The sequence below is a fragment of the Leuciscus leuciscus genome (assembly GCF_965113295.1).
Source record: "Leuciscus leuciscus genome assembly, chromosome: 2".
Lineage (NCBI taxonomy): Eukaryota > Metazoa > Chordata > Actinopteri > Cypriniformes > Leuciscidae > Leuciscus > Leuciscus leuciscus.
The window spans coordinates 41,991,761-42,007,612 of record NC_138726.1 but is presented as its reverse complement, the minus strand read 5'-3'; the positions used below and the strand labels follow the sequence as shown (position 1 = coordinate 42,007,612).

General features: G+C 36.1%; 2 protein-coding genes across 5 annotated transcripts in view; both read right to left on the bottom strand.

Moving 5' to 3' along the window:
- Positions 1-382: 382 nt before the first annotated feature.
- anxa2b (annexin A2b) lies at positions 383-5,469 on the bottom strand. Its single transcript, XM_082162633.1, has 13 exons — positions 5,397-5,469; positions 4,209-4,263; positions 3,947-4,040; positions 3,157-3,251; positions 2,899-3,012; positions 2,255-2,345; positions 2,103-2,182; positions 1,870-1,929; positions 1,622-1,715; positions 1,441-1,536; positions 1,071-1,129; positions 807-929; positions 383-663 (listed from the first exon to the last, which is right to left on the bottom strand). The coding sequence occupies exons 2-13, from the start codon at positions 4,257-4,259 to the stop codon at positions 604-606; spliced, it is 1,017 nt and encodes a 338-aa protein (XP_082018759.1). The 5' UTR covers positions 4,260-4,263; positions 5,397-5,469; the 3' UTR covers positions 383-603.
- A 6,156-nt stretch (positions 5,470-11,625) lies between these two features.
- The window catches only part of rorab (RAR-related orphan receptor A, paralog b), a 59,982-nt gene continuing 55,755 nt past the window's right edge, over positions 11,626-15,852 (bottom strand). For 3 of the 4 annotated variants that reach the window (XM_082162628.1, XM_082162627.1, XM_082162630.1), the window contains one exon: positions 11,626-14,476. In XM_082162628.1, the coding sequence (XP_082018754.1) occupies positions 14,312-14,476 (165 nt within the window). In that variant the 3' untranslated portion in view covers positions 11,626-14,311. The remainder of the gene's footprint in view (positions 14,477-15,852) is intronic. The other variant, XM_082162629.1, reaches the window with a different exon arrangement.

Below are 15,852 nucleotides of genomic sequence, written 5' to 3'. Positions count from 1 at the left end.
CTGGATCCATGAAGTAACTGGCCTTTAAAAATACAAATCTGCCTGCCTCTATGGGAATTTAACATAGGGGTGTCCAGACTTATGCACCCTGTATTTTAAGGAAGAACATTTATTTATTTACGATACATTATTCATTCACAAAGAAAATTGGTGTCCTTAAAGGTTGGATTTTTCCTAATTTTTTTAATTAAGGCATTAAGTTCAATTTCCAAAAGATGATTTTTTTATTCCTCTTTTTAGTCAACTTTAGCATGGGTGTCTAAACTTATGCATAGCACTGTATATATATATAATAAATGTCTGTCCACTGAATGTGACCCACAATCTTTGATTACCCTCCGTGGCCATGGGAAAGTGAACATTTTACACATTCAAAACCACGTGTACTTACAAGTGTTTTTATTAATTTAAACAACAATTAAAAAAAAAACTTTATTCTGTATTCTTTTGTCTGAGTGAAATGTGATCAGTTTAACTAATAGTAAACATCAGTCATACTGGCACAAGAAAACACAAAGCATGCTCCATAATAAAACAGCATTTTAGCTAACTGTTTCAAAAGGTCACTACTAGACATCTGCAGCAGAACATTATAGATTATGTTTAGTCATCTCCTCCACAGAGATTAAGTAGAGCTCTCTGGTAGTCACCCTTAGTGTGCTCCTGAAGAGAAAAAGACAATGAAAAGAGATTAAAGAGATTTAGATTAAAATGCTTCTTGAATGAAGGCAAACTAAGAGCAGAAGAAAAGAAGAGGGAGATAATAACAAAACAAATAAGAAGGATTTATACAATTGGATACTTACTAAAATTGTCTGGTGCAGAGATTTTCCAAAATTCCTCTTAAACTCTGTGCGAATCTTCATTAGATCGACTTCACAGCGGGAGACGATAATGCGCGTTACTACCTTGTCTTTCACACTTTTACTCTGCAAACATCAAAATTGATAGAAGAAACTGACCCACATAACTCAAACTTAGCCAATGTCATCTCCTTACATGTCAAATGACACATTTAGATATTCAAATGTGACAATTTTCAAACGTGATATAGACAATTAGATACTCACCTTCATGGAGTCATTGAGTCTGCTGGCAAAAAACAGATGTTTGTTCTCCAAGCACTCAACTGCAGAAAGACAGAGATCAATCGTAAGAAAAGGTTACAGGTTCTCTGACTTTGGTAGGAGACTCTCTTCAGTTCTCTTCTGGCTTCTTGCCACTAATGCATTTCCACAGGGCTTTCCACAAAATGTTCCTCAAACAGCTTGTGATTATGGTTAATAAGACATGATAAAGAGATTCCCAAGGAAGGAGTAAGAGTGTGAAAGTGTAATTGAGCCAGCAGGCATAACCATCATCAAATCTGCCAAGCACATCTCTTAAGTGTTCTGACAATTTGATGACAGCTTATATGAAGAACAGACAGCTGATAGATACCTAGTGTGAGGAAGGATTTTTCCAGATCTCCTTTCACCTCCTTTCGAATGCTTTCCTTAATGTCGTATGGGCTGTATCTCTTGTACCTTTCAAACACTGAGAAAAAGAGGCTTTGATTAGGTTGTTGCACAAAGGATGATCATGAGAGTTGACTTTAAATACATCTCTGTTCATTTGTCACCTTTCTGCAAGTGTGGGACGCTCCTCTCAGAGAAGATTGTAATCCAGGTGGTCACATCAGTTCCTTTTCGCTTCACTCCAGCATCATAAAGAGCCTAAAAATCACCATAATGGACACAGGAATATAATAAGTTAACTTTTTGGTTATTCCAGTGGTCATCTGAATGTACAATGGTTTATCATAATATTATTTTAAGCATGCTGAATAAGAGTCAGTTGAATTTCTTAAATTAAAAGGGCTCTTCTCACTCTTGCATCATTGTCAATCTTCTCATAGTCCACCACGTTACTTGGCTCATCTCTCTTGGCCTGTGGACATGAATGAATACAGTATGAGCACAGCAATACAGGATATGCACTTTCCAGGCTATGTTGGCGGTAAAGGAATTACCAGTTACTTATTGGGAAATAAAGTGGAATTTGATCATAATTACCACAAATAACTCTTATACTTTGAGAAATTATTGGTTAATCTTTGTTACCTGTACAAGGGCCAGGAGCAGCTTAGCGACATCACCAGATGTGTCTCCAGAAACATCTTTCTCCAAATCCTTCTTAAACACTGCAGGAGAAAAGGGGATATGAATGCCAGTGTATTTGTGCTTTGCTTTTTATGCTTTTTAAGGGCACTCACTTTCTCTGTAAACCTTCTTGATTTCCATCAGCTCTTCTTTATTGCGAGAACACACCATCTCATTAAGACTGTCCTCATCAGTGCCCAGACCCTGCAAAACACATGGCACTGTCACATTAATGCAATGAATGCATACAACTCTAAAGACATTTAGAATGTTATAAAATGTTTTCATTTTTAAATAAATGCTGTTCTTTTGATACAAATGTATCATGATTTCCTCAAAAATATTAAGTAGCTCAACTGTTTTTACTGTGATAATAATACGAAATTATTCTTGAGCACCAAATCAGCATGTTACAATGATTTCTGAAGGATCTTGTGATACTGAAGACTGGAGTAATGAGGCAATTTTAAAACACACTAAAATAGAAAAAAAGTTATTTTAAATTGCAATAATATTGTACAATATTCATTTTCAAATTTTGACCAAATAAATGCAGCCTTGATGAACATAAGAGACTTTCAAAACCATTTAAAAATCTTGCAGACTCCTAACATTTGAACGGTAATATGTCCCTTTAATGCATGCTCTTAACAGGACAGAACATTTTTAAATATGGACCAGGAGCTGAATTTTAAAACAGGGGAGAGCAGAGAGCAATCAGTGTTTTCATGAACGATTACAGATCAATGCAACATACTTTCATTGATGATTTCAGTTCAGAGGCATCATACTGTGCTGTGCTCTTCATCAACCCCAGAATCAGATGCTCCAAAGAGCCTGAGAGCGCCCCCTTCAGGGCACTTACCAAATCCTACAACACAAACAGCGTCAGGTTGTTTGAAACTTTGATATACAATATACAGTATGTACATACATATATTAAAATATAGCTTTCATTAAGGTTAGATGATCCAGTTAAAACAAAAAAAACACAAACAATTATTATGGTGTGTACCTTCTTTGCACGTTTTTCATACTCAAACGCAATTTCGCTCCTTTGTGAGCAACAGCGTTTTGTCAGAATGTCAATGATCGTCTGCTCATCAACACCTGAAGTGAGAATGAGAGGAGAAGATAGTGATTGAGAAGTAAAGCCAGAGCATTATTAAGATAAGGCCTTGAAGGACTTATTGCACCTTTTTATTTCCTATTATAAAATCATTAAACAGTCATTAGCTAATTTGACACTGACACTACTAGCATACATTTTTTTTAAAGAATCAGAGTGCACAATCACGCACTTAAAAACATGGAAGGATGCATGACTCCAATGTGGTGCAGCAAAATATTTATTAAATAGCAATGCTTGAGAGAACTGTTATGTTATTACTTTAATATGTATTAGGCCTATGTCTTACAAGGCACAGTGCAACACAAACCCGTTTTCCTTTTTATTTCTACTAAATTGAAATTATACATAACATATATTTCCGGATGCTACCTAAATACAAATACCAAGACACTTACTCATATTTGCCAGTTATAGCATGAGTTATTTACAAATAGTATTTCAACAGAGACGGGCTCACCACCCATTGAAATACAGAGTCTTAAAAGACCACACATCCTGTTTAAGGTAGCCAAAACAGAAGGCCAAAGATAATTTAGTTTGCTAAGCAAATATAGAAACAATTATGAAATGACATTGAGGACTCCTTTTTGTGTTCAACAGGAAAGTTTGGAAAGTTCCTTTGCAAATGTTTGGGGGAAATGTGAAATATGTATGGCACTATATCTTATTTTACCTTTGGTTTTGATGGCTGTCTCTATTTTGGCTGCATCCTCTTCTGGGTTAAAATCATAAGCTGGTACCACCGTAGGGCATTTAGGTTCTCTCTCCTGAAAAAACACATGAAGAAATATAGATATAGACTAGATAATATTCCGAACAGAATCAAAAATAAGTTTTGGCCAAAACAATCTTAATAGCCATGTTAACTAACAAAGAAATGTACTTTGTTGCATTTTTGATAATACTGTATTTTATATTACAGTTGTCATACTTACCCCTCCATAACTCAATGTGAGTTTCGTCAAAAACTCAGACACTAAAGCCATTTTCCTGCAGAGGACAGAGAACACGCAATCATCCAAGGTGAACAATGAGTAGATGAAATAAGAGATACAATCTGTGTTTTAAGCCACTGTAAAATACAACCTCACCCATAGTTTCAAAGGTCTAAGTTATAGTTGTCATGGATACAGTGATTAGTGGGCCAGTGTAGATACAGGCTTTAGTGTCATCACAGGCAATTATGTAAGTCAATACACTATTTTACTGGCCTTAAAGGTGTCATAAGAAAGCTGTATGTTATTAATAAAGACTAAATAACAGCTGTTTGGTGTGTTATTGTTCCTTAGCAGCCAACACAACAGCGGTTCAACTTGGCGCCCTGCAGTGCTGACAGGAAAATAATTTTCCTTCTGAAACATACATTACGAGGTGATTTGTGAAGGACAAGAAGGTTTGCTGGAACTTTGTTCAGGCGCACCCGAACACACACCCATGACACATTCCACAGACCAGTGAACTTCTGACCATCAGACACACACACACACACACACATTCTTGTACATCTATCTTTATGAGGACATTCATTGACACAATACAATCTCTAGCCGCTTAACCTAACCTTACCCATCACAACTAAGTGCCTAACCCGAACCCTTACCCTAAACCTATCCTTAACCTAATTATAACCTTATCCCTAAAACCAAGTCTTGACCCTCAAACAGGCCTTTAAAGGGGTCTCAGAAAGTGTGGACCGGCCAAAATGTCCTCACTTTACTCTCTTTGTCCTCACTCCAATGGTCTAAAACTCAAACTAGTCCTCACAAAGATAGTTGTACAAGTACAAGTACAAGTACAAGTACAAGTACAAGTACAAGTACAAGTACAAGTACACACACACACACACACACACACACACACACACACACACACACACACACACACACACACACACACACACACACACACACACACACACACACACACACACACACACACACACACACACACACACACACACTATACTGAACTAGAAAATGAAAAGCAGTACAATCAGAAATACAAATTTCACAATGCTAAACTTTTGATAATATTCACAATTCTGCTGTAGTCCTGCCAAGAGATTCAGTTTATGTTTCTCAGTCTAATCAGTGGAGAACCAAAACAGAGGACTAGAGTCTTACCTTAGCTTAGATGCTGTGGAGTGTGAAGGTGTAGCTCTGGAGTTCCAGTTGTAGGCTATCTCTCTCAATGGGATTACCTCTTAAATGCACCCAGCCAATGACTCACTACCTCTTCCTATCAATCCGCACCCACACCCACTCAAGATGCAGACCCAAAAGTCACTTAATAGTTATTCATTTACTGGGCTACACATTCCTTTAAAAAAATGGACCATGGTATTCACACTTTGTGCCAAAACGTCATAGTTATAAGCTTACTACTGTATAACTGTACATTTTCAAACAGAATTTGGTATTAACCATCACTGCCATCATAAATAAACAGTTGTTGTTGTGTTTTTGTTGTTGTTGTTTCATTTGACATTATTTAAAATGTAATATTAATTAAATTATATTTCTGGCCACATTTTAAAGTGGTTTTAACATAAAATGAAAATGAATACAGACAAAATTAGAAAATGTGGAGAAATTTCCCAAATTGTTCACATGTAAATCTCTTCAGTTGAACTGAGTAAAATTGTCATCAGCTGTTTTAAAATATGCAATTGCATTTTTTAAAATTAATAATCTACATCATTATTAAGGTACCAGGATTTGCCAATTGTGAATCACAAACCCACTCATCTGACCAGTGTTGGGGAAAGTTACATTTAAAAGTAATGCATTACAATATTGCGTTACTCCCTAAAAAAGTAACTAACTGCGTTTACTAAGTTACTTTTTATGGAAAGTAATGCTGACTTTTAACTTACTGCTTACTTTTTTATGGAAAGTGACGTTGCATTACTTTTTCTCACCTCGGCTGGTGTTGCTTGTTTGTTTAATAATAACAACAAAAACAAGTTCTATTGGCAAATGTAAAGGCCTTTTCACACCAAAAGTGATATGAATAAGCCTCGGGCTAAAGGAAATGCAAATTCATGTCTGTACAGTAGAGGGCGCAGCTCAAACTAATCTTTCAGCTGTGCTGCCATTCTTAAAGGAACCGTATGTAAGATGGTGGCCAAAACTGGTACTGCAATCACTTTCAAATTACTGTAGAGCGGTGTATCCCCTCCCCCCCCCCCCTGACTCGAGGTTGCCAGATAGGCTGGCATTTTTTATCCGACACGTTTGTAGCTGCAGCTGTGGTAACTAGAGCAGAGCTGGCAACCCGGATGCCGAAACTCTACTGACTTTGTGATTGGTAGATAGGTGAAGGGTGGAGCATCAGGCCAAAACACAACATGACAACATCAACATCAGTTGAGGGCTGCAACTTCACTTTTAAATGACAATACCCTGGCCGGACTACTGTTGTTAGTGATATAAGTATTTGAAATGAACATGTTTTCTTAAAGGAGAAGTTCACTTTTGAAAAAACTTTTGCTGATAATTTACTCACCCCCATGTCATCCAAGATGTCCATGTCTTTCTTTCTTCAGTCGAAAAGAAATTAAGGTTTTTGATGAAAACATTCCAGGATTTTTCCACATATTATGGATTCCATTGGGACCCAAACGGTTCAAGGTCCAAATGACAGTTTCATTGCCGCTTCAAAGGGCTTTAAACGATACCAGACGATGAATAAGGGTCTTATCTAGCGAAACGATCGGTCATTTCAAAAATAAAATAAAAAGTTGACGTTTTATAAGCACAAATGTTCGCCTTGCTCTGTTCTGTGATGCGCGTTCGTGACGTCACGTAATACGCAATTACGTTGAAAAGGTCAAGTTTGATGTGTTTACAAATGTGCGGAAGGAGGACCATATAAACATTTTCAAATGTATTTGTGTCAGTTTATCGTTTAAAATGCCCATTTCGTGTGCGCATCCTGAGTGTTTTAATATTAAAAAGCCAAAAAGAACATTTTCTTCAATTTTTCAAGCGTGACCTTTTCAACGTAATTGCGTATTACGTGACGTCACGAACGCGCATCACAGAACAGAGCAAGCCGAACATTTGTGCTTATAAAACGTCAACTTTTTATTTTATTTTTGAAATGACCGATCGTTTCGCTAGATAAGACCCTTATTCATCGTCTGGTATCGTTTAAAGCCCTTTGAAGCGGCAATGAAACTGTCATTTGGACCTTGAACCGTTTGGGTCCCAATGGAATCCATAATATGTGAAAAAATCCTGGAATGTTTTCATCAAAAACCTTAATTTCTTTTCGACTGAAGAAAGAAAGACATGGACATCTTGGATGACATGGGGGTGAGTAAATTATCAGCAAAAGTTTTTTTAAAAGTGAACTTCTCCTTTAATGTCTAGTGACATATCAGGGCCATTTTATGATTAATTGAAATACATTTCTTACATACAGCTCCTTTAAATTTCACACTCTTTCATAAATAAATGTGGTTTATCTAAAGTAATTTTTTGCTTATTAGAACTGTTGAATTGGATCATCCAAGGTCAGCAGCAAAGGTGGTGGTTAATAATGTGAGATTAAATACATAAAGTAAGGAATACTGAATCTGTTTTTGTGCAAGTGAGATGAGAAAGTTAATGCTCACATTTAGTCTAGAACTACAATAACCATCATATTTACACAGCACACACAACGCCTCTGCACCTTTACTTCCGATTTCTCTCAACATGGGGACAGGAGAGCTGTCAGTCAATAAATGAGGAAACAAAGTAACTTGCGTTACTTATTTGAAAAAGTAACTCAGATATTTTTTTGTAAATGTAAAAGTAATGTTTCTTTACTAGTTACTTGACAAAAGTAATATGATTATGTAACTCACATTACTTGTAATGTGTTACCATATACACTGCATCTGACACAGACATGCATAAATCTTTTTCTTCATCTCTGATGTCACGGTTGCAGTCCTTTCAGCTAGCCTATTCATCATGAATGTATGAATGTACAGTATATGTCTTTAAATACATGGAAAAACTCAGTTTGGATGAAAATTACATTATGGTGAATGATGAGAAATAGAGCTGCCCACTATGTTCTTGGCAGAGAGGGCATGTATTAAAGGATCACTCCACCGTTTTTTGAAATAGGGCTTATTCACCTTCTTTCCTACATTTAGATAGGTGGGCAAATGCATTTTTGTCTCAGTGCATGCATTGTTTTAGTTTGACAGGGTTGGCGCTAGCTTAGCTTAGCATAATGAATGGAATCCTTTGTTGCCAGCTAGCATGTCCTGAGTAAAAGTGATATAAAAAATAAATAAAAAACACCTAATTACTTCTTGTGGCCTGCGTATTCACAACAAGTACAAATAGCGATGCAGATTAACACTAGGCGATTTCCTATGCAGATTTTGACTTGGGACTATATTAGGGGGAAGCACAGGCGAAGCACTGCTACTTGGGCGCAGAGATATCACGCCCAAGTAGCAGTGCTTCGCCTGTGCTTCCCCCTAATATAGTCCTTAATATATAAGTCAATATCTGCTTAGGAAATCGCCTAATGTTAATCTGCATCGCTATTTGTACTTGTTGTGAATACCCAGGCCACAAGAAGTAATTAGGTAGGGTTTTTTTATTTTTATATCACTTTTATTCAGGACATGCTAGCTGGCAACAAAGGATTCCATTCATTGTGCTAAGCTAAGCTCACGCCGACCCTGTCAAACTAAAACAATGCATGCACTGAGACAAAAATTCATTTGCCCACCTATCTAAATGTGGGAAAGAAGGTGAATAAGCCCTATTTCAAAAAACGGTGGAGTGATCCTTTAAGACTCACTTGTATGTGGTGTGTGAAATAAAGGCACTATAGCACTACAGCAACTAATCCCAGTTAAACATTCCTAAATTAACATTCTGCAGACATATTCACTCACTAACTTACAATGACAATAAAACAGAAATGATAATGTGCTATGTAGTCCATACAGTCATTGAGAATGAATAAGTAAACACATTTGACTCTCTATCAAAAATAATTATGGACAAACAACCACCAAGTCTTTTCTTGATGCAATTATTTTATGGATTACAGATGAATTGTTAAGAGTGAGTTAAACAGCCATTAATACATGTTTAGCAGGATCAACATGTTAATTTGGATAGCCTATATGTTGCATTAAACCACTCCACACATGGTGTATGTGTAGTATTGGGATAATGAGAGTGGTTTAGGGATTCAAAGGAAGTGTGTTTGCTGAAGGTGGAGAAGTATTCCTCAATCAGCAGTTTCTGCCAAGGTCCGACTGTACTCTCAGTCAGAGTCACAGTGATAACAGTGGGCTGGGTTTTATAGTGAGAGCAGACAGTACACTGATGTCTACACACACATCTCACACTAGCAGACTACAATCTATTCTGCTCATTTTCTCCTTTGTGCCTTTCTTAACTAAAAGCAAAAGCTAATAAACATAAATGAGGATGACTGTTACAGTAGCTCAGAATAGATGTACAGTAAACGTCCATTTTAGGGTTCATGTGTTTCCTTAGCAATCATTGTTCTAGACTTGCATCCATGGCAACATATGCAACAAGCACTGAGTAATGACTTACCATAATGAGGTTATTCAATCCATAACCATAAAAGGATCAGTCCATCTGCACAGTGATAGCAAATACCATCATCATCCCAATCTTTGCATTTTAATCTGAGTTTGAATTTAACTATCAATCTATTGTTACAACACTTTAGATCAGAAGCAAACTCAAATTCAACTTAAACAGAACTGAAATGATTTTTGTGTTCATATGTGAGGCTTGTTTCTATAGTAAAATGATAGTGACTATACACTCATATATCTTTAATATTTACATATGAGCTTACATTTTTAAAACTACATAATACTGTAAAATTCAGTGTCTTCCAATACTAATATCAATATGTAGCTAAAAAAGAATTGTATGCTATATGTATGCTAATTGTCAATCTTTTTTACGATAGTGGTCCTGAAAGAAAGACTGATCTAATCAGTGAGCCTTTAACTCACTTTAATGGAAAACACAGGCAATCACAAAGCAGAATTTCAGAGTATTGTTATTTAGTTATCAAACTTACTATTTAGGTTTTTTGAAGTTTTTTAGGTTCGCTTTTTTCATTTTCCTGTCTTTATATTCCTTTTCGGACATCGTTGACAAATGAGAAATCAAACCCACTCAATGAACCTTTCCATCCTCCCTCCAAACTTATGAAAACGGCTTAGTTTAGTAAGGGGACAAATTAAAACAAGAAATATGTCCTTTTTTATTTTTATTAGCATGTACAATTTTAGAAAAAGTTACACTACCGTTCAAAAGTTTGGGGTCAGTAAGATTTTTTTTATGTTTTTAAAAGAAGTATCTTCTGCTCACCAAGGCTGCATTTATTTAATTAAAAATACAAAAACAGTAATATTTTGAAATATTATTCCAATTTAAAACAGCTGTTTTCTATGTGAATATACAGTAAAGTGTAATTTATTCCTGTGATCAAAGCTGAATTTTCAGCATCATTACTCCAGTCTTCAGCGTCACATGATCCTTCAGAAATCATTCTAATATGATGCTCAAGAAACATTTATTATTATTATCAATGTTGAACACAGTTATTTACATTTTTATTTCATGATGCTATGATGAATAGAAAGTTCAAAAGAACAGCATTTATCTGAAATCTAAAGCTTTTGTAACATTAAACACAACCGTTCAAAAGTTTGGGGTCAGTAAGAATTTTTTTTTTTTTTGGGGGGAAAGAAAATAAATCAATACTTTTATTCATCAAGGATGAGTTAAACTGATCAAAAGTTACAGTAAAGACATTTATAATGTTAGAAAATATTCTATTTTAAATAAATGCTGTTCTTTTGAACTTTCTATTCATCAAAGAATTTTGAAAAAAATGTGTACACAAATGTTTTCAACACTGATAATAATAATGAATGTTTCTTGAGCATCAAATCATCATATTAGAATGATTTCTGAAGGATCATGTGACACTGAAGACTGGAGTAATGATGCTGAAAATTCAGCTTTGATCACAGGAATAAATTACAGTTTAAAATATATTAAAACAGAAAACAGTCATTTTAAATTGTCATAATATTTCACCATTTTTTTTATCAAATAAATGCACCCTTGGTGAGCAGAAGATACTTCTTTTAAAAACATTAAAAAAATCTTACTGACCCCAAACTTTTGAATGGTAGTGTATATTATGTATTATTATAACGTTAATATAACTTATTTTAATTTTAAGTCATCAAATTTGCTGAAGCTGCCTAGAATGAACAAACATGGAAAAGAGAGCAAGAGAAAAAGGACAACTTCGATTTTCATCACAAGCTGTGGGATTTTTTTTTTATTGTCCTCAGCACGTTCAACACACTATTTGTCAATGTGTGACATGCGTCTTTAATAAAAGTAATTTAGGGGGTTAAACCTCTAAATACAAAAATCACAACATTAGATGAAAACTGTATTTCAAAGAAAACAATACTTTTGCATTTTTTGTACAGGTGTATATACAAAACAAAGGCAAAATACCTCAAAACGAACAAATAGGAAGAAACAGACTTTTTCTACAGATGTACTGGAGAACTAGTTAAAGAGTGCTTGTGGATTAAGTCAAAAGACCATTGGTTAATCTGTTAAAAATTAAGAATGGAAATATGTACAGAGGAAAAACCCCAGACTTCTAAACAATGAAGTTTTTCTTCAGTACAAACTGTGATCCACTCAAATGACAGCATTACTCACAAATTAGCATATTATGGTGTGTATATCATATAAAACATTTGGTCATTTGTCAGTGAAAATATGACAACCTTAAAAGGGACTGTGTTACTGTGATACTCTTGTTTTAACATATACATAGAAAGAATAAGTACTCATGCCCCAAAACCAAAGCAAGAGAAAAATACAATACTGCCTTAGTGATGGACATTTAAAGGATAATTGGCAAATTAAAGAAAGAACATTCCAGGCCTCTGGACTAGCACACAGAGAATACCACATGTTACACATCATAATAATAAACAGCTAGAATTCATACCAAACCTTGATAAGGTCAGAAATCAAAAAGCATTTCATTGATGTAAGAAATTAATTTGCTAACCATTTAAGTGCCGTAATACTTCTTTAACAGCCAACCAAAAAGTTAGATATAACCAGCACAAACAGCGGGATTGAGGACTGCTAAAAAGATATTCACAGAGAATACATAGGCCAAATCAAAATAGGAAAGGGGATAAAGACACTGGGACATGGGAGAGGCCAAACCAAGCGAATTTCAAAGCAAACAAAAACACATGACAAAGTTCTGCATTTAAAGCATTTGCATGCAATTTTCATATTCAAAACATGATTATGCCGTTATTATTGCTTTCTGCTCAGTATTGTTTTGGATAATTCTTCATTTACACACCAGACCCTGATGCTCGAAGAGGACGATTTCACTGTGCTTTTTACACATAATTTTTTTTTTTTCAAACGACTGTACTATACCGCCGTCTCCTTGCAGTTTCTGACTCTCCTCCTCAACTATAAAACAATAGTTTCCCTGAGCAGTCCCAAAATACCCTTTAATGAGGTCAGATATCGGATGGATTGTCTTTCACGGAACAGATACAAACAAGAACACTACAGATAAAGCAGTGCCAGCCCTTACAAAAAACATTAAACAGAGATGTTAGATCGGAACATCTTTACTAAGGTTATTGCTTGTCCTTGTATGTAGGCTGCGTGCTAAATGCATTCAATTTGGTTCAAATGCGTGTTGGTGAAGGGGCACAAAAGTTGACACATAGTTACTGTGGAAAAAACCCCCCAAGCCTGTGTACACAGCTGCAAATTAAAGAATGAAACGAAAAAGTGACTATTTTATTCTCTCCTCTTCCCTGATGAGCATTACTATAGGTGCAAAAAACAAACAAAAAAAATCTCAGAAAGGGTCAGTTAGGAACAACGTCAAACACCTCCATCCCCACAACATTTAATACAAACTGCTAGATCCCCTGGAATGTCAACACATGCCCCTCATCTGTCAATCATCTCTCTACTCAGCTCACTTTGACGGAAATCTAATTACAGAATCAATATGGCACAACAGGGCGTCACACCACTGTCTAGACAACGCGAGCTGGCTTTAAAAGACAGATTTGACAAAACACAGACTAGTATTTCAGATCTCACAGATCAAAAATAACTGCATGTTCCTTCAGATTTTTTTTTTTCACAAAATGAATTGAAATCGTTTATTGCTGGGAAAAACACAAAGTGCTACCTTTCGTTAAGTTCTATACATCATACATTGCATGATTTAACTAACCATATAACAAGTATATATGCACGTATTTGAGCTCACTGCCTCAGAATATACCATTTGATCATGAAAGTTTCACTACGATAGTGATTCAGGTCTCATAGTTTGAGTCCCATGTCATGCCTTGTCCACCGTCTTCTCCTGCGGCTGGGGCAGTGGTTTTGCCGAATGATGTCCCTGCTGAATGTCTGTATAGTGGAAGAGGTCAATAAAGGGCAGTGCTGTGATGCTAGCACCAACATGGGCTGTTCATTGTGCCATCGGAGAAGAAAGACAGGGATTTCAGCTCCAGACGTTCATTTCCTGTTCCCTGTCTACCCCAGCCAGACACCTCATTACTCTCCATGGCCAGTAGAGGGCGCTGCCAGGGCAGTTAAATGCAGTGGGCGTGTCCACTGCAATTCCCATACAGTCGGAACAGGAGGCTGAAAGATAAAGCTGTGGGATTGAGGAACGCTCTGATTCACATTACAAAATATCGGCCAGTTTTTTCCCCCCTTGCATCTATATTTTCCTCTTCTTGTCAGCCTTCTGGTGCACGGCCAATGGGGCAAGTTAAAAGTGTAGCTGGACTCTGAGAAGTGCTGTGAGAATGCAGTGTACATGAACTGAGGCTGAAGTGAGATTAGAGTTCTTGTCAGCATGTTAGTATTATCTCTCTCTGAGTCTTTTTTTTTCTGAATCTGTGCAGTATTAGGATAAGTCTCTATCAGGCCTCCTGAGGCAGAACCTGCTCAAATTCTGAGCCAAACAGCTCCTTATAGAGTGGAGGGAAGCGTGTTTGGACCGTTTCTGGGTAAAGAGCTCTGAATGCGCTCAGTTTCTCCATGTGGCGACGGCATAACATCCGAACGGTGGACACTTTACAGACAAGCTAAAGGAAGGGGATCAAAAATAGAGAAATTTGACTTGGGTAGACAACTTAGGCAATCAAATGAAAACCAATAAATATGTGCACAACATACACACATTCACACACACGTTCAAAAGTTTGGGATCTGCAAGATTTTTTTATGTTTTTGAAAGAAGTCTCTCATGTTCACCAAAGCTGCATTTACTAGTTTATTTTAAAAATCACACATACACACGCAGAATCATTAGGCACGTTGATTTTCTGATCATATTTTTTTTCCAGGCACATTTTACCAATTCCAAACTACATTAATCTTAATAACTACTATACATTTAGTATTTAATCATTTATAAGTTATATATATTTTTTCATGAAGGCTGGAAATGAAAAACGCCTTATATTCAGGTGTGCAGAATTATTAGGCACGTTTTCTTTTGCAGATAAAATAAGCCAAAAAAGAGATTTAACATATTAAATGCCCATGAGAAGGATGCAAAACTAGAGATTGCAGTTAAGGCATGACCATTGGACAGTGAAATGCTCACTGGGTCAGCAGGGTCAGACAAAAACCGGTGGAGAAGAAAAGACACATGTTAACTGCAAAAGAATTAAGAATTAAGTGTGAAAGCATCAGGAACCCTTTAGTCTCCAGCGCCACCAAGTTTTGGGAGTTATTTTTTAGTCCATCTCTGCAAAACGGACTTCAGGGTAGGAGATGGACTAAAATTGACTCCCAAAACTTACTGCCAGATTCTGGAAGATGAATTCTTCAAACAGTGGTACAAGAGGATGTGGTGCTGGTCCTTCAAGAGTCACTCTCAATCTTTATAAAGCCTATAAAAAACAGTCTTCATGTATTTTACTACACTTCAGCTTGTGATTCTTAATAAGTGGGGGTAATTTTTAGGATTCTTTACCTAACGGAGACTCCAGGTAGGTTGCAGTTCTGGAAAATGGTGGTGCTGGAGACTAAAGGGTTCCTGATGGTTTACACTTAATTCTTCTCCTTAATTCTTCATTCTTTTGCAGTTAACGTGTCTTTTCTTCACCTGTTTTTGTCTGACCCTGCTGACCCAATGAGCATTTCACTGTCCAATGGTCATGCCTTAACTGCAATTTCTAGTATTGCATTAGTATTGCATCTTTCTCATGGGCATTTAATAATTTTTTACTTTTCAGTGTGAGTTAAATCTCTTTTTTGGCTTATTTTATCTGTAAAAGAAAACATGCCTAATAATTATGCACACCTGAATATAAAGCGTTTTTCATTTGCAGCCTTCATGAACAATTATAAATCATTTATAAATGATTTAATACAAAATTAATAGTAGTTAAGATTAATGCGGTTTGGAATTGGTCAAATGTGCCTAAAAAAAAAAAAGATCAGAAAATCAACG